The sequence below is a fragment of the Equus caballus genome, chromosome 7, assembly GCF_041296265.1.
Source record: "Equus caballus isolate H_3958 breed thoroughbred chromosome 7, TB-T2T, whole genome shotgun sequence".
NCBI classification, from domain to species: domain Eukaryota; kingdom Metazoa; phylum Chordata; class Mammalia; order Perissodactyla; family Equidae; genus Equus; species Equus caballus.
The window spans coordinates 47,581,639-47,603,194 of record NC_091690.1 but is presented as its reverse complement, the minus strand read 5'-3'; the positions used below and the strand labels follow the sequence as shown (position 1 = coordinate 47,603,194).

At 60.7% G+C, this 21,556-nt stretch overlaps 3 protein-coding genes across 8 annotated transcripts; 2 read left to right on the top strand and 1 right to left on the bottom strand.

Annotated features, from left to right (window-relative positions):
- The first annotated feature begins 2,672 nt into the window (after positions 1–2,672).
- On the top strand, positions 2,673–5,197 carry JUNB (JunB proto-oncogene, AP-1 transcription factor subunit). Its single transcript, XM_014741462.3, has one exon. It carries the CDS (start codon positions 3,645–3,647, stop codon positions 4,686–4,688), a length of 1,044 nt encoding a protein of 347 aa, XP_014596948.1. The 5' UTR covers positions 2,673–3,644; the 3' UTR covers positions 4,689–5,197.
- A 2,054-nt stretch (positions 5,198–7,251) lies between these two features.
- Positions 7,252–10,126, bottom strand: PRDX2 (peroxiredoxin 2). 2 transcript variants are annotated; one of them, XM_023645316.2, is made up of 6 exons: positions 9,871–10,126; positions 9,285–9,396; positions 9,046–9,199; positions 8,385–8,507; positions 8,140–8,270; positions 7,252–7,556 (listed from the first exon to the last, which is right to left on the bottom strand). In XM_023645316.2, exons 2-6 carry the CDS (start codon positions 9,385–9,387, stop codon positions 7,471–7,473), a joined length of 597 nt encoding a protein of 198 aa, XP_023501084.1. In that variant the 5' UTR covers positions 9,388–9,396; positions 9,871–10,126; the 3' UTR covers positions 7,252–7,470. The 2 variants fall into 2 exon arrangements, with proteins under 2 accessions (XP_023501084.1, XP_023501083.2); XM_023645315.2 differs by having other exon boundaries at positions 7,252–7,645; positions 9,871–10,008.
- RNASEH2A (ribonuclease H2 subunit A) lies at positions 10,058–16,658 on the top strand. Of its 5 annotated transcripts, XR_011440931.1 has the most exons (11): positions 10,058–10,352; positions 11,056–11,185; positions 11,406–11,658; positions 12,452–12,844; positions 13,052–13,123; positions 13,236–13,362; positions 13,464–13,551; positions 14,919–15,056; positions 15,157–15,244; positions 16,221–16,344; positions 16,459–16,658. XR_011440931.1 is itself a non-coding variant. In XM_070273988.1 (9 exons), exons 3-9 carry the CDS (start codon positions 13,057–13,059, stop codon positions 16,592–16,594), a joined length of 768 nt encoding a protein of 255 aa, XP_070130089.1. In that variant the 5' UTR covers positions 11,406–11,658; positions 12,452–12,783; positions 13,052–13,056; the 3' UTR covers positions 16,595–16,658. The 5 variants fall into 5 exon arrangements, 3 of the variants coding, with proteins under 3 accessions (XP_070130089.1, XP_070130088.1, XP_001495257.2); XR_011440930.1 differs by lacking the exons at positions 10,058–10,352; positions 11,056–11,185 and having other exon boundaries at positions 16,053–16,344; XM_070273988.1 differs by lacking the exons at positions 10,058–10,352; positions 11,056–11,185 and having other exon boundaries at positions 12,452–12,783.
- The last annotated feature ends 4,898 nt before the right edge of the window (positions 16,659–21,556 follow it).

The following is a 21,556-nucleotide window of genomic DNA, read 5'->3' as shown; positions in this document are numbered from 1 at the left end:
GGCTCTGTCTCTCTTCCCATGAAAGGAGACCCTTTGTGAAAGAGCCTGCAGAGCTTGGTATACAGTTGGCACTGCATAAACGCTTCTCTGGTTGGGAATATCCACAGGATAGTGGCTAACCCTCTGGAGCCAGACAGCTGGGGTTATACTCTGACTCCAACTCTTAGAGCTCTGGGACATCAGGCAATTCCTCACCTTCCTGTACCTCAGTGCTCTTGTCTGTGAAATGGGGATACAAATAGCCTGCATTTCACTGGGTTGTCAAAGGCAGGCAATGAGTGACTCAGATCACCTAGCAGAGTGCCAGGCCCATGGTAAGAGCCACATAAGTGCCAGCTATTAAAATAATAATTATTATTTCTCAGTCTGTCTGCCTATCTTAAGTGTCTCCGAGTCTCGCTGTCTGTCTGCATGACGCGAACCCTGCCCCCTGTTTGTCTCTCTGGGCATCTCTCCTGGCCCTGCCCCCTGCCCCCATACACCCACATTTCCTTGCCTGGCCCTTGCCCTCCATCTCTGTCCTCTCTGGGCCTGCCTCGCCTCTCTGCAGCACAGGCCTGGCATGGCCGGCGTCTGCACTGGCCAGGGCTGACTCACACCGGCCTCCTGGCCCGTGGGACCTGCAGGTTGGCTTCCCGAGATGCTGCCCTCCGGCCAGACCTGCCCAGCCCCCACCACTGCCCGCTGCGCCCCCGCAGGGCCCAGCCAGATGTCAGCTGCAGCTATTAGCATGGGCGGGAGACACAGACCTGGCAGCGTGCCCGCCAGACTCAGCGGCCACTGGAATCTCCCTTGAGCCTTGGGCGGGGGAGGGGAGCAGTTCAAGCAAGGGGAGGAGGGGAGGGGGCACCCAGGGGTCACGAGGACCCTCTAAAGACGGGAGGCCCCCTGCTTCTCCTGGGATCTTCCTCTGCAACGCCGCTGCTCTGCTGGACTTCCCCCTGCCCCCACATAGCTGTTTCTCTTTCGCCTCTTTCATTTTCCTTCTCTCTCCCACACTTGAACTCTGTGCCTGCCCTGCAGAGGCTGGCTAGCCCCTGTCCCTCAGCCCCTCACTACCCTAAAGAAACTTTCATCCTCCCAGAAGACAGAGGCCTCTCTCTCAGAGAGAAAGAGAGAGAGAGAGACTGAGATTCTCACCTCTCCTTCTGGTGGCTCACATCCCAACTGCTTGGAAGTCCCACCTTAAGTCTAACTAGAAGCTTCACTATCTAAACCTCCACTCAGTCCTGGGGAAGGAGCTCTGGAGGGGTTCCCTCAGATCTCCCCTGGATTCTTAGGTTCTGTCTGGAGGGGAGCGGATCCCCCCCAGGTATTCTGGATGGTTGACAAGATCCCCTGACTAAAACAGGAGTAGGGCCCGTCACCCACATCAGAGAGGGGGCACGCCAGCTCCTAGGGGTGTTTGTGGGGAGGGGCCCCAGACCTCCTGGCAGAAAGGAACCGCACCCCGCCCGAGGGAGGAGGCAGCCGTGCCAGCCCGCCCAGGCGCCGGGGGCGCCTAGAGGCCTTGCCCCGCCCCCTCCGCGCCCCATCGGGCCAGGGGCGAAGTCCGACCCAGGCCCGCGGGCAGGTGGGGACCTGCTGGGCTGGGTCGGGCCGGGCCGAGCCTGGCAGGACGCGGCCCGAGCGGCTGGGTGGGGCCGGGCCAGGCGGCCGTGGGGGCCCCGGGGGCGGCGGCCGGGGCCGGTCGAGACTAGCCGTCCGGGGGCCCGGGCGCGCCCGGGGAGCTGGCAGATACCCGGGCTCCCAGCTCCTGGCTCCGGGCCCCGGGACAGCGCTGGCCCCACCCCTTCCTGTGCCCTTATATGGGCGTCGGGAGACTCCGGGGGCCGCTCCGCCCCCAGTCCTGCCCGCGGACTCCGGCCCGTTGCCATGGCGACCAGGCCCCGCTCCCCGGAGCGTCCTCCTCCGTCGGGCCAATGAAATCGTCCCGGGCCCGCCTGCCTTCGGGTGGCTTGCGAGCCCCGCGGGCTGAACCATTGCTGGGGGGAGGGGGGGCAAGGTGACTGGAGGCCTCTGCGGCAGGGCGAGTTGCGCGCACCCGGGCCTCCGCGCTGGTCGCAGGCCCAGGTTCCTCTTCCGAGGCGCAGAGCCCCGCCGGACCCAGGGCGGGGCGCACGGTCCCGTAGGATCCGAGTGACGGAGGCAGGGCCGGGCTCCTTCCCCGGGGGCTGTTGCCACACTTCCTGCCGCGGCGCTCTTTCCCCAGCCTGTTTCTAAGGAAGGAATGGGGTTGGGCGACCGCACCCCGGCGGTCAGGCTTGGTCCAGGCACCAGGAGCCGAGACGCTGGCGGTCAAGCCCAGGGTCACTGGAGGAGGTCTTTGGGATGGGGACAGAGTATTCAGGCGCCTAGGGGGTCACCCACGCGAGGGGGCGCCAGTCATGAAAGATCCAACCGTTCTGGTCCCCAGGACCCTCAAAGACCCCTCCTTCTCTCATGTCTCAACCGGGGACCCTCTGTCGTTATCTCAGCTCTGAAAGCGTCCTCCGACCCTTCTAATTCTCCTTCATCAGGGCTTCTCAGATAACCCCAGTGACCCCCAACCTCTGACAGTGTCCCCATCTCCTACCTCACATATTTCCGTAACTCAGTGTACCCCAGAACCCTCATTCACTTTCTGCATATGTGGATTCCCCCAGTTCCTTCCCCTTCTCACTTATGGGGCACCCTCAATCTCTCCCATGGACTCCAGGACCTCTACTCATTTTTTGCATGATGGGTCCTCCAGCTCCTCCCCGTGTACCCTTTCGGTCTCTCCTCCTCTTCATTTTTCCTGGGTTCAGTCGCTCCCGTGAAAACTCCAGTCCCTCAACCCCTCTGTACTCAGGACCCCCAGTAATTCCTGAGTCAGGCATCTTTTTACCCCTCCCCCATCTACCCTGCTTAACCCTCCCGCCTCTCTGGGGTCCCTTGTATTCTCAGTCCTCCAACCCCTTTCGGATACTCTGGTTCCCTCAGGCCTTTCCGTGGACATGCTGGGACCACCACTCCCCTCGCCCCCCCAACCAGCGCCACTTGCTCTGTATCAGTTCCTCTATCCTTTATCGTGTACTCCAGGGGAATCATGCCCTCCGTGGAGCCCCTCCCCATGTGCCTCGGACCGACCCAGCATCCCCTTCCTCGCGCACCCTGGGGTCCCCTGAGCCCCTCCCCTTGCAGCCGCGCCGAGCCACCCAGCCCGTGGCCGCTGTTTACAAGGACACGCGCTTCCTGACAGTGACGCGAGCCGCCTCCTCCCCTTCCCCACGCTCAAGGAGGGGGGCGCGGGGGCCTGGCTCCGGCGACGGCCAATCGGGGCGCACTTCCGTAGCTGACTATCGCCGTATAAAGGCGTGTGACTCCGACTGAGCGGCTGGGACCTTGAGCGCGGCCGGGCCAGCATCGGAGCCAGCAGGGAGCGGGGAGCAGGGGGAAGCGACACCAAGAAAGCAAGCGCGCCCGAGAGGGGCAGAGAGGCTCGAGAAGCCGCACAGAGCTTCCGCGCACAGCCGCCGGCTGGCCTCTCCCGGCCTGTTCCAGCCCCCAGGAACGTGCGTCCAGACACCCAGTCCAGCCGCCGCCGCGGACAGCGCGCCACTCGCTGTAGCGAGGCCCGGGGCGGCCCCGCAGGGACCCCCCAGACCGCCAGGGCCGCCCGGATGTGCACTAAAATGGAACAGCCCTTCTACCACGACGACTCATACGCAGCGGCGGGATACGGCCGGGCCCCGGGCGGCCTCTCTCTACACGACTACAAACTCCTGAAGCCCAGCCTGGCGCTCAACCTGGCCGACCCCTACCGAGGTCTGAAAGCACCCGGGGCGCGGGGCCCCGGCCCGGAGGGCAGCGGTGGCAGCAGCTACTTTTCCAGCCAGGGCTCGGACACAGGCGCGTCGCTCAAGCTCGCCTCATCGGAGCTGGAGCGCCTGATCGTCCCCAACAGCAACGGCGTGATCACGACGACGCCCACGCCCCCGGGACAGTACTTTTACCCCCGCGGGGGTGGCAGCGGTGGAGGTGCGGGGGGCGCGGGAGGCGGCGTCACTGAGGAGCAGGAGGGCTTCGCCGACGGCTTTGTCAAAGCCCTGGACGACCTGCACAAGATGAACCACGTGACGCCCCCCAACGTGTCCCTGGGCGCCAGCGGGGGGCCCCCGGCCGGGCCCGGGGGTGTATACCCCGGTTCTGAGCCGCCTCCGGTCTACACCAACCTCAGCAGCTATTCCCCAGCTTCTGCGCCCTCCGGAGGCGCCGCGGCCGCCGTCGGGACCGGGAGCTCGTACCCGACGGCCACCATCAGCTACCTCCCACACGCGCCGCCCTTCGCCGGCGGCCACCCAGCGCAGCTGGGCCTGGGCCGCGGCGCTTCCACCTTCAAGGAGGAACCGCAGACCGTGCCTGAGGCGCGCAGCCGCGACGCCACGCCGCCCGTGTCCCCCATCAACATGGAAGACCAGGAGCGCATCAAAGTGGAGCGCAAGCGGCTGCGGAACCGGCTGGCGGCCACCAAGTGCCGGAAGCGGAAGCTGGAGCGCATCGCGCGCCTGGAGGACAAGGTGAAGACACTCAAGGCCGAGAACGCGGGGCTGTCGAGCACTGCCGGCCTCCTCCGGGAGCAGGTGGCCCAGCTCAAACAGAAGGTCATGACCCATGTCAGCAACGGCTGCCAGCTGCTTCTTGGGGTCAAGGGACACGCCTTCTGAGCGCCCCCCGCGTCCCGCATACGGACATTCCCGGAACCTGGACGGCTGGGCGCACGCCTCCCACGGGGCGAGGGGGCAGGCGGTGGGCACTGGCCCCGGGGCCTGGGGACGCCGCAAACCACACTGGACCCCTGCCCGCCCGCTCTGCGCTCAGTCCTTCCACACCGACGTTTACAAGCCCCCCTTCCAAGTTTTTTTGTATGTTTTTTTCTGCTGGAAAGACTCAATTCATATTGAATATAATATATTTGTGTATTTAACAGGGAGGGGAGGAGGGGGCGATCGCGGCGGAGCTGGCCCCGCCGCCCGGTACTCGAGCCCGCGGGGACACTGGGGAGGGGACCCCTCGCCTCCTGCCCTCCCCCCTCTGCACCGTACTGTGGAAAAGAAACACTCACCTGATGTTTAAGGAGTGTATTTTAAGATGTGTTTGTGTGTGTGTGTGAGTTTGTTGTTCTGACTTTTTATTGAATCTATTTAAGTAAAAAAAAAAAATGGTTCTTTATTAATTTCTGTTGTCTTTTTTTCCAAGCCGGGCGGGCGGAGGGAGGAGAGTCCTGGGCTGCCCCCACCCCACTGCTGTTTGTGGCTCGCTCCTGTATCCGGGTCCCCCTCGCCAGCTCTGTCCAGGCATCTTGCAGCTCCAGCCCTGACGTCCAACCCTCCTCGCGTCCCCTGATCCCCGGGCTTGGAATGTCCAGGGCGGTGACTAGCCGCCCAGCGCCAGGGGGCAGAGGGCCTGGGGCGAGGTGCGCAGTGCGCAGGCGCGGCCCCGCCCCGCCGCGCGCGCCGGGGCTTTCCCCGCTGACGCAGCGGAAGCGCTGCCCATATTTGGGCGGCCGCTGCCCAGTGACGCGCCGGCGGTCTCCGGGCAGATTCCGGGAATCCCCTCCCCCGCTCTGCCCGGCAGGGCCGCGGCGCCGGGAAGGGGGCCGGGATTTTCCCAGGCAGGCGGCTGCCGGGGCCCGGAAAGCCCCAGGCCTGGGTCCAGAGCGTCCGCGGTGGGCGGGCCGCGCTCCTGCTCCCCGGGAGCCACCCCGGAGCCTCCCCATCGGCCTGGCGCCCGGGCCCCGCCGCGCCCACGCCCGCCCCGTCTGCCACGAGCCGGGCGGGGGGTTGCTGCTGCCTGCGCGTCGTTGCCGCCGCGGTCCCCCCACCCCCGCCAGGAAGGGCGGCGCCCGCCTGCCAGTTTCCCCTCCCGGGTGCCAGGCCGGGAGCGGGGCGACTGCCAGGTCTGGTCCTGCCGGGGCGGCTGCTGGGCCGCCGGGCGCCGCCGCCGCCCTCGCGCGGGGCTCCCTCCCCCGCCGCTGGCCCGGGTGGGAGGTGGCTGGTGCGCCCCGAGGGGTCTGGCGGTCTTCAGAGCTGGAAGCCCCTAGAGCAGCGGAGGAAAATACCGGCAGAGTAACCAGGCCACAGGGGCGGGGTGGGCGGCACAGACACTTCATTAATTCGTTTATAAAATACATCCTCAACAGCCCGGCCCTGGAGACCTGGCCTGGACCATGGCAGACAGACGATAAACAAACAAACACGATGGGGAGGTGCTGGTAAGTGTTAGGAAGAGAAAAAACAGGTCAAAGTGGCAGTGATGGGGCAGAGGAGGTGAGCTGCTTTGGAGGATAGATTGGGGCTGCTGGACCTTTAATGAGGCGATTTTCCGGCAGATTTGAAGAAGCCGGGCCCTAAGAAAATCCTGGGTAACAGCGTTCTGGGCAGAGGGAACGGCACATGCAAAATTCCTGTGGCCACAACAAGATCAGCCAGTTAAAGAACAGCAAGAGGCCAGTGTGCCTGGCAGGGAGTGAACCAGGAGGGAGGAGATGAGGTCAGGAAGACCACATCGGGCCTTGGGGAGGAATGTAGATAAAATTCAAAGGTCAAAACGAGTGACCTCGCAGGGTATTAGCCTGGATAACAATATTAATAATGGGTCTATGGGTTAAATGAGCCTGTCAGTCTTGTTCTGTGGAAGGTAATGGAGGCTCCGAGTGGCAGAGCCACCTTGCCTAAACACTCACAGCATCCAACTGCACTTCTAGAGCTCTTCCAGCCTGGCGTGGGGCAGAGCTGGCAGCATGTAGCACAAGCTCCCACTCTTGGTTCTGCTCTCAGGACTGGGTCCCCACGCTCTCCTTCCAGTCCCAGGGACCAGTCCTAAGAACCATTACCTGGGCGCTGAGCTTTGCATACTTTCTCTTTTCATGTGGATGGTGGTGTGGCTCGGTTGTCTTTATTCCTATTTTACTGTTGCAGAAACCCGGGGGAGATCGCGGCTCTTAATTGGCATTTGAACCCAGGCTGGCTGATAGCAAGGGGTAGGCGCTGCCCAGTATGGCTAGGTTTCAGGATGTTGGGCATCCTGGGACTTGCTCCCTGCAAGGGGCAAACAGCAGCCCCAAGCCGCCCTCAGGGCCAAGGAGAAAGCAGAGTAAACAGTGAGCATGCGGTCAGGCTGCCACCTTGTGGTGGAGATAAGTAACTACACCGTCCGTTTCCCAGGCCAGTGCCCAGAGAACGGGGAGGACACGGAGACGCCAGGACAGACCACACCAACAGACGCACATCTGTCCCTAATACTTTATTGGTCACCTCTAGGCCTGTGCCCGGCTATGGGGGCTCCAGGGAGGAGTCACTATTCAGCAGCTCTCAGCTGGGAGCATGAGAAGGCCTCGGCCTAGCCCTCCAGGGTGGACAACTATGGAGTTTGAGGGTGCAGGTCTGGCCTTTCCCGGGTCAGCACAGGGAGGGGCCGAGAGCCCAAGCTTGCCACCCGACTGCCAGCCTAGTTATGTTTGGAGAAATATTCCTTGCTGTCGTCCACGTTGGGCTTGATCGTGTCACTGCCTGGCTTCCAGCCAGCGGGACAGACTGTGGGAAGACACAGGGATGCACTTGTGAGGCTGGAGCCCCATAGTCAAGGCGGGGCAGTAATGAGGGCCAAACAGGCAAAGGAGAGCCTAGGTTGCAGAAGAAAAAACCCAGAGCCAAGGGGTCAAGGCCCAAGACCACACAGAATGCTAAAAGAAGCCCTCCGAGCCCGGCTGCAGGCTTTTCTGGCTGACATTTTTATTTCTTCTTGCCCTTTTAATCCCATCCTTCTCCCTCAGCCCCAGATCCACTGGACTTCAAGGACCCATGGTCAGGCTGTGTACACATGAGAAGGGACTCTGGTCCAATTAACATGATTCAAGCCTGCTTGGTATACACCTTCTCAAATACCTTCTACAGACCTCTTACCTTCCACCCCCCCTCCCCCCCACTCCTTGTATTAGGGAGCTACCCCACCAGACTAGATACTTCCTGCAGACAAGACCCTGTGCTGACTCTTCTTTGGGGCCCCCACATCCATCCCACACAGGTGCTAGAGCAGGCAGTGAATGTCTGGATAACAATATGACAGAGGGGCTGAGTGTGTCCCCATGTGTGAACACGTGACTGCATGTCTGCTCACCTTCCCCGTGTTCGTCCGTGTACTGGAAGGCCTGGACCAGCCGCAGAGCCTCGTCCACAGAGCGCCCCACAGGCAGGTCATTGACAGTGATCTGGCGAAGGACACCCTTGCCGTCGATGATGAAGAGGCCCCTGAAGAGATTGGGGTTCACGGTGAGGAGCTGGGAGCTCCTGCCGCCAGCCAGAGTTGGGGGCAGGGAGGGCATCCTCCAAGAGTAGTCCCCTCCCCCTGAGGGCCCACAGTACCTGTAGGCGATGCCTTCATCTTCTTTCAGCACGCCATAATCGTGGGACAAGCTTCTGGTTACATCGGCCAGCAGGGGGATGTTCAGGGGGCCCAAGCCTCCCTCCTTCCGGGGGGTGTTGATCCTGGGGGTGGGGGAGACAGGGCTAGGACCTCAAGATGCCCGGCACAGCAGGGTCCTCGCCTTGTGGGCCTGGGGGTGATAAGGGCTGGAGAGGGGGTGCTGGAGGCGAGCGATAAAGGGGCTTTAGAGGGAGGCCCTGGGAGCCCCACCCACCCCACCCTGAAGTGGCTGTTTCCTGCAGCTGCAACGACTAAGCTAACGCTCCAGCCAAGTGGCTTCACGTGTGCTGGTGGCCTCCAGCATCTTGGGGCAGAGAGCGTGCCTCAGAGTCCCCATCTCCTTCTCTGGCTCTGCGTCCTGGGGCCCAGCCCTTCGCACTCTTGAACTGGAGTTTCCACCTTCTTGAAATAGTTTTTGGGAGGGAGGCTGGGTTGCCTAAAGTGAGATAAGCACCTGCAACTCTCTACATAGCAACTAGTTTCCAAATGCTAATTACTGTCATCATAATTTCCAAGATGGGAGAGGCACCACACAGCTCGCCCTGTACCCCACAGAGGTGGAGGCTCAACCCGCGCCCCCCAGCTGGTCCCCGCTCATACCAAGCCAGGTGGGTGAACTGAGAGTCGACAGAGACCCCCAGCACCTCGCAGCCCAGCTTGCGGAAGTCCTCAGCATGCTCGCTGAAAGCGATGATCTCCGTGGGGCACACGAAGGTGAAGTCCAGCGGGTAGAAAAACAGGACCACATATTTCCCTGGGGGCGGGGGGACCATAGACGAGGAGTTAGACCTCCAAAGCCTGCCTTCCCCCAATCCGGGCCCCCTCCAGGCCGCCCTCACCTCTGTAGTCGGAAAGCTTCACCTCCCTGAAGGCGCCCTCCACTACCGCGGTGGCATGGAAGTCTGGTGCGGGCTTTCCAATGTGCGCGTTGCCGCAGGCCATGGCTGAAAGCTGAGACCCCCGCCCGGTCAGTGCGCCCGGGAAGACCCTTTGTCCTCCCTCCCCAAGGTCACGCAGCGCGCTGGGCCCGGTGACCGAGGCCGCGCGGCGTAGGCAGCAGCACTGCCCCGCACCCTCCCCAGGACCGGCTCTGCGCGGCCTCGAGGCTGCAGGAGACCCGCCCCCCCCCCCCCCCCCCCCCCGGCCGGAGCGCGAGCTGTCCGGCAGTGGCCGCAGGGCCCCCTGAGCGTGTGGGCCCAAGCGCGGTGGCGCAAGCCCCCTTCGACCCCGGGGAGGGGACCCCGGGAGCAGGGGGCGGAGACCCCGGCGATGCGGCCTGCACTCCAAGGCTGCGGCCTCGGTCTCCCCCGCAAGGACAAAGGCGGCCACTGTGGCGGGCAGAAAACAAAGGCGGCCAGCGCCGAGGTCTGCAGAGGGCCGGAGCGCTCCGAGGCCCCCGGGCCCGTGCAGCCCGGGCGTGCATACCTGCGTGGGCAAGGGCGGGACGCACGGACTCGCTCACGCCTGGACTCGCGTTCTCAGCGCCAAGTGCGCCCCAGGCCTCCGAGCCTTTTATGCGCCGCCCGAACCGTGACGCGCAGGGCGGGGGGTGGGCGGGCGAGCCGAGCGGTTGGGTCCACTGCCGCCGCAGGGGAGGGGGAGCGGGGCCGGCCCGGCCCACGCGTCCGCGGGCGGCGGGGGAGCGCGCAGCCGCGGCCCCAGCCCCGCGCCCCCCATCCGCGGGGAGCGCGGGCGCGGCAGCCCCGACCCCGCGCGGGCTGCTCCCCGAGCGCGCCGGCGTCGGTTGGAGGCCGGCATGGCCCGGAGCCCGGCAGCGCTGCTGTTGCCGCTTCTGATGCTCCTGCTGCTGGCCACCCCTGCCCAGGTCTCCCCCGACTACCATTACTTTGGCGAGCAGGGCGAAGGCGACACCTGGGAGCAGCTGCGGTTGCAGCATCAGGAGAAAGGTAACCGCAGGCCGCGGGTGTGATGGTGCAGAAAGGTGCCCGTTGCCCCACTCTGCCAGCTGGCTGCAAACAGACCCTCCTCTGGGGACTTGGACTCTCCGCGCAGCTGTGCCCTGGCGGCACCCCTTGAGCTGGTTTCTTTTCTCTGAGGCTCAGTTTCCTCACCGGTAAACTGAAGTCGAGACTGCCTGAAAACAGCTTACCCGTGGAGAGGGGATATGGGCAAAGGCAAGAAACACGGGAGCAGACACACCCATAAACGCATGCGTAGGTAAATTTCTGAAGTCAGAGAAGGTTTGGCTGAAAAAGACAGATGACCAGTGCAGCCCGAATGACAAGCAAAAGCCAAAAATGCAAAGATTTACCGGGAAAAGTGTGGCAAGGAGTGGGAACAGCAGGTACCAAGGCGAGAAGGCCTGAAAGAGGGTTGGAGAGCGGCTAGTGTTGTCTAGGCGAGGCTTGGCCAGGGCACGAGGCGTCAGGCTTGGGAGCCGCAGAGCTGGGTTGAGACCTGTGTCATAGGAGTGTTGGGGGGAGTCAGCGAAAGAACGTTGTAAAGGGCATTGGATAAGCGCTCCAGATAAGTTGTAGCTGCTTGAAATGTGATCGTAGTAATTGTTTCTGTTCTCTGTGCTAGCCCATCGCTAGGGGCTGTAAGTATCCTCATTATGCCAATTATGTCATCTGATTTACCACCTGGCAGCCCTGCTGGTCAGCTGGCACTCTGCCCGCTGGTTGGACAGGCACATGATCACGGCCCCAAACAGGAGTCAGCTTCAGATGGTGTGGACCAAGGGTGTGGTACCACACTCCCACTGGGCAGGCTGGCACAGGTGCGTGCGATGTGTCAGTTTGCAGTCCCTCGGGTCGCTCGCCAGATGTGTGAGCTCAGAAGGGTGGTTTTCTCTTTCTAGGTGTCCGTTTCCCCACGCAGGAATGATGGGAAGGTTAAATGAGATAATCCATGGTGGGGTGCCTGAAACAGAAGCAGAGCTCAGCATACAGGCACTGTTGTTATTTGTCAGTGTCTTTATTATCTTCCTCCCTCCCTAGAGGAGGACACAGGGGTCGACCCCCCCCACCTGGCCCTCCATCCCTAGAGGTGGAGAACTCCATCTTTGGCCCGTGGGGAAAGTGGCGCTGTTTGTGTGACGTGGGCAAGCAGGAGCGCAGCCGCGAGGTGCTGGGGGCAGCGCTGGGCCTGGTGTTCATGGACCGCGAGAACCTGGTGCAGGTGCGGCCCTGCGGGCAACGAGATTGTTCATCCTGCAAGCCGACAGACTGCGACTGGAGGCCCTGAGCCTGGGTGAGAGACGGGCGCAGAGGAGGCCCCGCCCGGGCGGGCTGGCAAGCCTGGGGCCGCGAGTCCCCAGGGTGGGAGGGAGGAGAGGAAGGGAGACCTGGGGCCCTGAGTCTGGGGCTTGAGGGTGGTGGGGGAGGGGAGAGCTGGGTCAGGAGATGTGAGCCCCACTGATATCCGGGAGGAAGGAAGAAAGGTGATGGGGGCGGGAAGGGGGAGACGGAGATGGAGGAGCTGTGACCCTGAGGAAGGCAGGGGCATGAGCCTGGTGTGGGCCTGGGACCCACAGCCGGAGGACACGAGCCCCCTGAGACTAGAGAGTTAGAAGGAGAGGTGAGATCGGAGGGGTGAACAGATCCGGGAGGCGTGATGGGGGAGGGGGACATGAACCCTGAGTTGGGGGAAATGAGCCTGTCTGGGGCAGCAGGATCTGTTAAGTCTGGGGTCTCGAATCAGGGGTAGGGGAGGCTTAGCCCCAATGAGAGAGGGTAGGAAGCAGAGTGAGGGGATAGGGTGGGGGGGGGCGGTCCGGGGGGGATCTGGGTGAGGTACCGAGAGAGAGGGGGTTTGTGGACCTCAAGTCCGAAGGCCTGAGTCCAGTGGGGGCGGGGATACCTAGTCCAGGGGGCTTAGACTGTGTGCAGTGGCGGGGCCTGAATGCACGTGGGGGACGGGGACCCCGTGATGCGGAGACCCGTATTCTGGGAGGAGAGTGGTATTTGACCTTCTAGGCCCTGAGTAGGCCGGGTCCTGCAATGCCCGCCTCAGCCTCCTCTTTATTTTCCTCTCCTCCCACCAGCCCCAGCGTGCGGGGCTGCAGAGGCCCTGCGGCGGAGCTCGGAAAGCGACCCCGCCCACCCGGTTCCCCAACAGCGGAGCTTGGCCGTCCGCCTCGGGAACTACAATTTCCAGCGAGCTGCGCGGCAGCGGCGTCTGCTGCGCGCCGACGTCTGCGGCGGGGCGTGTCCTGCGCCGATTGGTCGGGAGCGAGCGCCGCTGCGGGGCCCGCGGAAAACGCGCGCCGAGACCAGCACCTGCAGACCTGGTTTCTGCGGCCGAGGCGACATGGATCTCAGCGAGCTGGAGAGGGACAATACGGGCCGCTGCCGCCTGAACTCGCCTGTGCCCGCGGTGTGCCGCAAACAGCCCTGCGCCCTGGGTGTCGATGAGGCGGGCCGGGGCCCGGTGCTGGGTGCGCCCCCGGGGCCGGCGTGGGGGAGGGGCGGGCTCAGGGGGATGCAAGTTGCCCTCAAACCGGAGCCGGGATTGCACCGGACCCGGGGACGGGGGTGCTACTGGGAATGGCCGTGCCATGGGTGATGGCACCGAAAAAAGCGGTGATGACGGAACAGGGATGGCGGCTTTCACGGGCTCACTGGTTGCACCTCCGCTTTCCCAGGCCCCATGGTCTATGCCATCTGTTATTGCCCCCTGTCCCGCCTGGCAGATCTGGAGGCCCTGAAAGTGGCAGGTGAGCCCGAGGTGGACGCCTGGGGAGCGTATGCCTGGGCATGTGCAGGGACGAGGGGAAGCAGGAACTGGGAGAACCAGCAGCTCCCCTTCTCTCCCAACCCTCTTCCCAGACTCAAAGACCCTGTCGGAGAGCGAGCGGGACAGGCTCTTTGCGAGAATGAAGGAGGATGGGGACTTTGTGGGCTGGGCACTGGACGTGCTGTCTCCAAACCTCATCTCTACCAGCATGCTTGGGCGGTGAGGGGTCCCGCGAGGGGTCGGGGCGGAGGGGCAGCCAGCGTCTGCTGGAAGGGCTGGGTAGCTGGAACGGGGTTCACTGGGCTCTGTCCCCACCGCAGGGTCAAGTACAATCTGAACTCTCTGTCCCATGATACGGCCGCTGGGCTGGTGCAGTATGCTTTGGACCAGGGCGTGAAAGTCGCCCAGGTGAGCTGTTGGGTTGCCCTCATTTGATCAGCTGGGGATAAAATGGTATAAAAGTGCAGTAGGCGGTTCAGCGCCAGACATATCTGGAGTACCTGGGGAACCTTTGTCGCTGCTGTTGCCTTCCTACTGCTTTCCCACCCTGAATGTGTGCCCCACTGAGGACCGTGGTAGAGCCCCCTAGCTCCACCCCCATCTGATCTGTCTCTATATCCTAAAGGTTCAACGTCCAGAATATATCCCTCATCTGTCCACCTTCCCCCAGCCTGTGTTCTCGGCCAGGGCACCCTCCCTCCTGGATGGCTGCCCCATCCTCCTCCCTGGTCCCCCCCCCTCCCGCCCCTCCCTTCTGGTCTGCTCCCTATGCAGCAGCAGACAGTCGTCCTTTGGAAATGTAAATCTCGACATTTAATTTTCTGATCACAGTGGAAATTAAATCAGGAAAATTCACAGGCAAGTGGAGGAGAATGAGATTAAATTACCAGAAATATAAGTTGGCATTACATCGAGGGCTCTGAAGCAAAGAATGGGCTGTTCTGAGAGAACAGCGAGGACAAATACGCTTGAGATGGGGAATGGAACAAGGGAGGCCTTGCTGAGGAGGTGGCTGAAGTCCAGGACTAGAATGTGGAGCTGCCCATGCAGTACTGGAGCAGACAGACAAGGGCCCTGTTCTCAGGGTCATGGCCCAGTCAGGGGAGATGATGGTCAGCTGGTAAGCAAATAAAGGTGATTTCTGAGAACAATAAGTGCTTACGGAGATCACCCTTCCTGGCGCCTCCCTGACCTCATCTCTCTGCTCCAGCCATTGGGCCTCTGTACTGCTGTCCAGCATCCTTGACATGGTCCTACCTCAGGGCCTTTGCACTTGCTGTTCCCTCTGCCTAGAACACTCTTTTGCAGATCTCTGCGTTGCTCCTTCCTTTATCTCCTTTAGGCCTTTATTCAAATGTCACCACCTGAGAGTGACCTTCCGGAAACCTCTCCCACTTCTGTTTAAAATTGTATTTTTTCTGACTCTCCCGTATTCTTTATTATGTACTGTGTTTCCTGTCTGTGGGCCCTCCCCAGGTGTCCCCTCTAGGAGGAGAGAAATTTTCGTCTGGTGTGTTTACTGCCATGTCCCTTGCACCTGGAGCAGCCCATGGTACACAGTCGGTGCTCAATAAATGTAGAATGGCTGCAGCATGACCAGAGAAGGCTCTTTGGGAAGTGATGCTTGAGCTGAGACCCCCGTGGAAGCATGCAGCCTGAAACTTGCTGAGAAGAATATTCTAGGCAGCAGGAACAGCAAGGGCGGAGACTGTGAAGCTGTGTTTGCAGTTTTTCTGGATGTTCATTGAGTGAATACATTTCTGTCACTGCGGCAGGTGTTTGTGGACACCGTGGGGATGCCAGAGACATACCAGCAGCGGCTGCAGCAGCGCTTTCCCGGCATTGAGGTGACAGTCAAGGCCAAGGCAGACTCGCTCTACCCCGTGGTCAGCGCCGCCAGCATCTGTGCTAAGGTCAGCCCCCCACCGGCCGTGGCCAGCTCCCAGCATCCCTCCGGGCAGGGGGCAGGTGTGGCTGCCTGGAGGCAATCCCCAGTGCTGATCTCACTCGCAGGTGGCCCGAGACCAGGCTGTGAAGAACTGGAAGTTTGTGGAAAAGCTACAGGACTCGGACACTGATTATGGCTCCGGCTACCCCAACGGTGAGCAGATGGCTGCCGGCTGCCTCAAGCGGCCCTGCAACAGCAACTGTGGCGATAACACTGCCGAGGCAGCCTGAGCACACTTCCACGGTTTTCTGAGTTCTGCTTCCTGCGCTCCCCGGCGGAAGAGGCCGAGGCTGAGACCCAGGCAGGGCCCTTGGTTCCCACCGGTGGGCTGGGCGGCGGAGCTGGATCCCAGCTCAGGCTCCCTCCTCCTGTCTCCCTCCCCCGACCCTGCTGGCTCTGGAGCGCCCAGGGAAGGTGGGCGGCTGTCCCTTTGCGGAGGGGAAAGGAGCCGGCTCATGTCCAGTGGCGCTAGCTTCAATCTTGTTTTCTCCCCATTATGAGGCTCAGGCTCCTTGTCTGTGCAGTGGGGATGATCATGTCCCCCCAGCCCCCCCCACACACACATGGCAGATGCAATGATTCGGTGGCTGGGTTCAGGGAACCCTCTGGTCCTTCTGAGGCGCAGGGAGGGACTGGCCCTTGAGTGAGGTGACACAGGTCTGTGATTGGAACAGAGATGAGGCCAAAGTGAGGACACCAGGTCCAGGCCAAAGGTGGTCTGGGCAACGTTCAGTGCTTGCTGAGCACCCAGTGCGTGCCATGCAGGGCTGAGCCCTGGGGACATAGCCGGGAGTGAGAAAAACAAGGACTTCCTCTGCCCACTGAGTTCGTGGTTATGTGGGGGAGACGGGCATTAACCTGATGGTCCTCACATGCTGCTTTAGTAGCTGTGGGCCTGGGGGGTGGGGAGATGTCTCAGAGGCAGTCTCCCTAAACTGTAACTTGAGCATCTCTTGGCCAGGTGAAGAGTCTGGGGGAGCTGCCTATGCAAAGGTCCTGAGGCAGGATGATGTCTCAGACACTGGGAAGAGGCCCGAGATGAAGGGGCAGGACCTCAGGCCAGGCTGAGGAGCTGGGGCCTCATGGCAGGGTTCAGGGACTGTCTCCAAAGCCGCCCCACCCCACCCAGATCCCAAGACGAAAGCGTGGTTGAGGAGGCACGTGGAGCCCGTGTTCGGCTTCCCCCAGTTTGTCCGGTTCAGCTGGCGCACGGCCCAGAGCATCCTGGAGAAGGAGGCGGAAGACGTTGTCTGGTGGGTGTCCCAGAGGTGCTGTGGGGAAGGAGAGAGGGAGGCCGGGACTCAGCCCTGCCTGAGGGCCTCCCCGGCCCCCCAGAAGTGGCCAGTGTCACCCCCTCTCTCCCACAGGGACGACTCGGTGGCAGAGGATCAGGAGGGAGTTGGGAGGATCACGGCCTATTTCGATGAAGGCCTCCGATCGCGCACCCGGCTGCCCCACCGGTACTTCCAGGAGCGCGGCCTGGCGCCGGCCGCCACTCTCTAGGAGCCGGCCTGTCTGCCCCCTTGCCCGCCCCCTCCCGAGTTTGTGATTAAAATTGTTGAAGGAAGGCCCAGCGTGGGGCTGTGCTTTGGTGCGGAGACGGGGCGGGTGTGCTCTGGGGCTGGGCCCAGCTCCTGGCTTTTGGGACCCGAATAGGATGGGCCCTGTCGATTGATTTGTTGCTGCTGCAACCCAGTACTGCAGACTGGGCGGCTCCCAGGCAGCAGATGTTTACAGCCATGTGTTGGGTAGTGACAGGGGCACGTTCTGAGGATTGCGTCTTAGGCGATGTCGCTGTGCGAGCTTCGCAGAGTGTGCTCACGCAAGCCGGGACGGCATAGCCCGCTACACACCTGGGCAGCGTGCTGCGAGTCCTGCGGGACTGCTGTCCTGCCTGCGGTCCGGTGTCGACGGAAACATCATTATGTGGGGCACGACTCTATTGCAGTTCTGGAGGCTGAAAGTCCAAGATCAGGGTGCCAGCGAGGTGGGGTTCTGGTGAGGACCCTCTTGCAGGTCGTAGACTGTCTTCTCGCTGTGTCCTCACATTGTGGAAGGGACAAGGGATCTCTGTGCGGTCCCTTTTATAAGGGCACTGATTCCACTCACAAGGGTCCCACGCTCATGACCTTGCCACCTCACAAAGGCCCCACCTCCTAACCCGGGCATCTTTGAAGGTTAGGATTTCGACATGGATTTTGGGGGGACAAAAGACCAGAGTGGATGCCTTCTAGGTCCTTCTGGAGACAGCCTGGTGTGTTACAAATACACACACACATACTTTGTTTCCTGAGGTTTTCTTTTTACACAAATGGAAACAAACTATCACTCTAGATGGTGCACGTTACTCTTTTCACCACAGCCATCTGGGAGGTAACTCCCAGTGGGTGTCCAGAGACCTTCCTCACTCCCCTACAGCTGCCGAGTCCACTATGGTGTGACTGTCCTGCCGTCTATTTAATGCCTCTTTATAGACATTGACTTGTCGCCCAGCTTGCCATTAAATGTCTACAGCAGGGAATGACCAGGGTGTGCCATCATTTGTCGTGCACAGTTTTTTTGTCTGTAGGGGAAATTTCCAGAGGTGGGCTTGCTGGGTTAGCGGGTTTCTGTGGTTTTTCATTTGGAGGGAGATTTCCAAATTCCCCTCCCTGGAGGCTTGTCTTGAGTGGCACTCCCACCAGCAACGTAAGTAAGCATTTGTTTCCCCCACCGTCTCGCCAGCAGTAGGTCATGTTTATCTCCCTCCACAAGAAGTTTGGAAGTCAGATGGCTCAACAACATCAAAGACACCGTTGTTTTAATCCATCTGCTTTGCCAGCTTTTGTGTTTTTGCTTCTCATGGTCCCAAGATAGCTGCCATAGCTCCAGGCATCACATCCTAACCTCCAAAGGCCTAATTTCCAAGCAGCTGCCCTGTCACTTCCTGGCTGAAAGTAAGATGTGTCTATACCCAAAGCAATCCCTGGCACGGGGAGCGGAATATCAGGGATAAAAAGTCAAAAATTGCTACCTGGGGGTAGGGAGAGATCCTTGTGTTCCCCGGTCCCCCACCCTTGACCCTACCTTGACTTGAACAGTGGGATTTTTAATGGAAAGGAAGAAAGGGAGTGGCTTTTTGCTTTTTAATAGATGTTCTAATGACAGAAGCCCAGGGCATTGTGGGAGCATTATTTTTAGAGCATGTTACTAGTCTGCTAGGGCTTTCATAGGAGAGTACCCCGGTCTGGGGGGTGTAAGCAACAAAGGTGTTTTCTCGCAGCTCTGGAATCTAGGAGTCCGAGATCAGGGTGTCTGCAGACCTAATTTCTTCTGAGGCCTCTCTCCTGGGCATGTAGACGCCGTCTTCTCGCTGTGTCCTCACGTGGTCGTCCCTGTGCGTCTGTGTCCTCGCTTCCTCTTCTTATAAGGACCCCAGTCACTGAATCGGGGCCCACGCCGAGGACCTCGTTTTGACTTGATCACCTCTTTAAAGGTTCTGTCTCCAAATGCAGTCACATTCTGAGGTCCTGGGGTTAGGGCTTCATGACTTTGGGGAAGGGGAATGCACTTCAGCCCATCACAGCACCTTTCTGCTCCGTGCGGGCCCCGTGCCGGACACCGGCCTGACCCAGCTGGAAAGGGTCCCCAACCTCCCGTCGAGGTCAGAGGGCCCCGGGATTGGGTGGTGGGGAGGCCAGCTGCAGTCTGGGGCTCGCCGAGCCTGAGGGGCCAACCAGCCAAGACCTGAAGGGGGAGGGGTGGAACCAGGAGGGCCAAGGGGGTTCCAGGCAGTGGGAACAGCAAGTGTGGAGACCCGGAGGTGAGAGGACCTGGCTGCAAGAAGGCCCCTGTGTGGGCGGGCCTCCAGGAGGAGCCGCAGCCTCCACATGTCCCCACCCAAGGGGCGCCTGCTCTTCCAGCCTGGCCGGGGGTTATCATCACAGTTGCCAAACCTTACGGGGCCTGATTCTGTTTATAACTCCACTTTGTCTTTTTCTCTTGTGTGCTGTGAATTTGGATATCTCAGACCTGCCTGTTTCTCCTCAGAATTATTAGAATCACAGTTCATCTCAAAATTAGGGGCCCTTCTGACGACTGCTGATGGGACTCGCCTTGCAAGATGAGGAGAAACGGCCCCTTCTCTTGCAGCTCGTGACGAGCAGACGCGGGCACCCGAAAGCTGTCACTCACAAGTGTTACTTCTGACAAAAGTCTCTGGGTCCCCAGCTATTTGAAGTGGGGTCCCCGGTCTGGCAGCATTGAGCTCAGCTGGGAGTTAGGGGTGTGGAGGCCTGCCACAGGACCCCGGGTCCCGGTGAACGTGAGGTTGACAGCCACCCGTGCTGCCGAAGGCCCCTGGTCCTGGTGAACGTGAGGTTGACAGCCACCCGTGCTGCTGAAGCTTTCAAATGATCACTCCTGCTCTTCTCAGGACAGCCCTGGGGGTTATTCCTCTGAATCCCTCTCCTGCATCCCCATGCCCATCTTCTGGCTCCTGTCCCATGGTCCTCACTGGCGCCCCTCACCGCTGTCTCCCCCTCCCCTGTCCTGCCTGCACGTGGTGGCCAAGAATGTTGGTCTGATGGAGCTTCCCCTGCACAGACCTTCCATGGCTCTCACATCCCTTTTCATGAGGTCCAAGTGCCTTCACCTGGTGTTCAGGGCCCTCTGTGATCTGACCCCAGTTCCGCTCCAGGCTCGCTGAGCAGCTGGAGTTTGCAGAACCTGAGGTCCCCTGCCCTCCCACTTGGAGCCCTTCCCTGTGGCTTGGCCATCTGCCTGGAGCTCCTTCACAGGTTTATGTCACTTTGCTTCCTTGACTGCCTGCTCACCCTCTTTGTCACAGTGACACAGTATATGACATCATCAACAACAATGGTGACGGATGCTGTCTGTATTTGCTGAGTGTTACTTAAGGGCCAGGCCCTTTCTAAGCACTTCATTTGACATTCCTCCCATTAGGAGGTGAGCCTGGGACACCTCCCCTTGAATATGAGCTGACTTAGTGACTCTTCTAGTGAATAAAGAGCAGAGGTGACACTGTGTGACTTCCAAGGCTAGGCTGTCAAAGGTGAGACAACATCCACCTGGCTCTTTCTTGGGACACTTGCCTTGGGAACCCTGTCACCATGCTGTGAGGAGGCCCAAGCCACAGGGAGAGGCCACGGGTAGAGTTTCTGGCCGACGGCCCCCGCTGAGGTTCAAGGCAAGAGGATGTATGAGTGACGAAGCCTTCCAGGTGAGTCCAGCCCCAGCCACTGTCTGCAGCCAAGCAAGAGACCTTGAGAAAGACCCACCCCAACGAGCCCAGGGAAGGCCCAGACCCAGGAAAGATAATAATGATGTCATTTAATACCAAGTTGAGTTTGTTACACAGCGATGCATAAGCAGAACAGCTTGCCTTAATTCCTTTAATCCGGCACCCCTATGAGAGGAACAATTAATATTCCCCTTTTACAGACGAAGATGCTGAGGCTCAGTGCGCTGAGCTACATGCGCAAAGTTGCAGCATGAATCGCTGTGGAACTGGGATGTGAGCCCAGGCAGACAGACCACCGAGTCGGGGTTCTAACCGGCAGTCTCTACTGGATGTATCTTGATCCCTGCCCAGTGCCCCTCCGCTTCTCCTAGTTCTGGCCCCTGATTTTCCTTTGGGGGGGCCACCCCTCCCCATCCTCAGTCCATGTTGTTCAGATGGAACTGACCCCACGATGGGCCTTCAGGCCCCAGCGCACAACCCAGATCAGGCCGGTGAGCGCAGAGCACCCCTGGCACGTGATTGGTTCGCTGATGGGCTCCTGATGAGGCCGGATCAACAAGAGCCGGCCTGGGAGCTTTGCTGGTTCTCCAAGAAATGGGCCCATCTTAGCCTCTGGCATCACAGAGTTCTGGTCCATCTTTATACTGTGAAGAGATGTCCCAGAGTATAGCCAAGAAAGAGATACAGAGATTCCTAATATCATTTAAGAACCTAGCTACAGCCATTTCCAAAGCTCATCTTGCCTAAAGATTCTGTGAACTGAGTTTGTCTCTTGCAGCCAAAAGAGGCCCCTCAGCTCCCCTCCGGGTGGGGCACCTATATTACTCCGTCTTCCCTGAGGGCCGGGAGTGGGCCTCATCTGTCTAGCTCAGCGCAGTGCCTGTACACAAGAGCAGCCGTCAATGTTCCTCTGCTCAACAGAACTACAAGGGACATTGCCCATTTTCCAGGAGAGGAAACTGAGGCTCTCCTAGGGCCTGTGGACAAGGAGAAGAATTAAAAGGAGAGCTTACAACCCGAATCCTGAATCTGAGTCCAGTCCACACTGCCTTCGGGCCCGCATTGGGATGAGGGAGAATGGGAGGAAGGAAGGGAGCCTTGTGCCAGACACCGCTGGGCCTGCTTACTCAGAGGGGAAGGCCGTAAAGGGTGTCTTGAGGTCTAGACAAGTCAGAGGGCTTCTTGGCGGCCCCGGTGGCACACAGCGGGAGAACACATCTGCC

What these genes read in the sequence shown, in the direction of transcription:
- JUNB (XM_014741462.3), top strand. Translation starts at nt 3,645, where the DNA reads ATGTGCACTAAAATGGAACAGCCCTTCTACCACGACGACTCATACGCA.
- PRDX2 (XM_023645315.2), bottom strand. Translation starts at nt 9,387, where the DNA reads ATGGCCTGCGGCAACGCGCACATTGGAAAGCCCGCACCAGACTTCCAT. An exon ending in GAAGCTTTCCGACTACAGAG is followed by an intron (nt 9,200 to 9,284) that starts GTGAGGGCGGCC and finishes CCCCGCCCCCAG; the next exon opens with GGAAATATGTGGTCCTGTTT. An exon ending in CACGGACGAACACGGGGAAG is followed by an intron (nt 7,646 to 8,139) that starts GTGAGCAGACAT and finishes TCTGCAACCTAG; the next exon opens with GCTCTCCTTTGCCTGTTTGG.
- RNASEH2A (XM_070273987.1), top strand. Translation starts at nt 12,718, where the DNA reads ATGGATCTCAGCGAGCTGGAGAGGGACAATACGGGCCGCTGCCGCCTG. An exon ending in GGGCCGGGGCCCGGTGCTGG is followed by an intron (nt 12,845 to 13,051) that starts GTGCGCCCCCGG and finishes CCGCTTTCCCAG; the next exon opens with GCCCCATGGTCTATGCCATC. An exon ending in TCTACCAGCATGCTTGGGCG is followed by an intron (nt 13,363 to 13,463) that starts GTGAGGGGTCCC and finishes TCCCCACCGCAG; the next exon opens with GGTCAAGTACAATCTGAACT.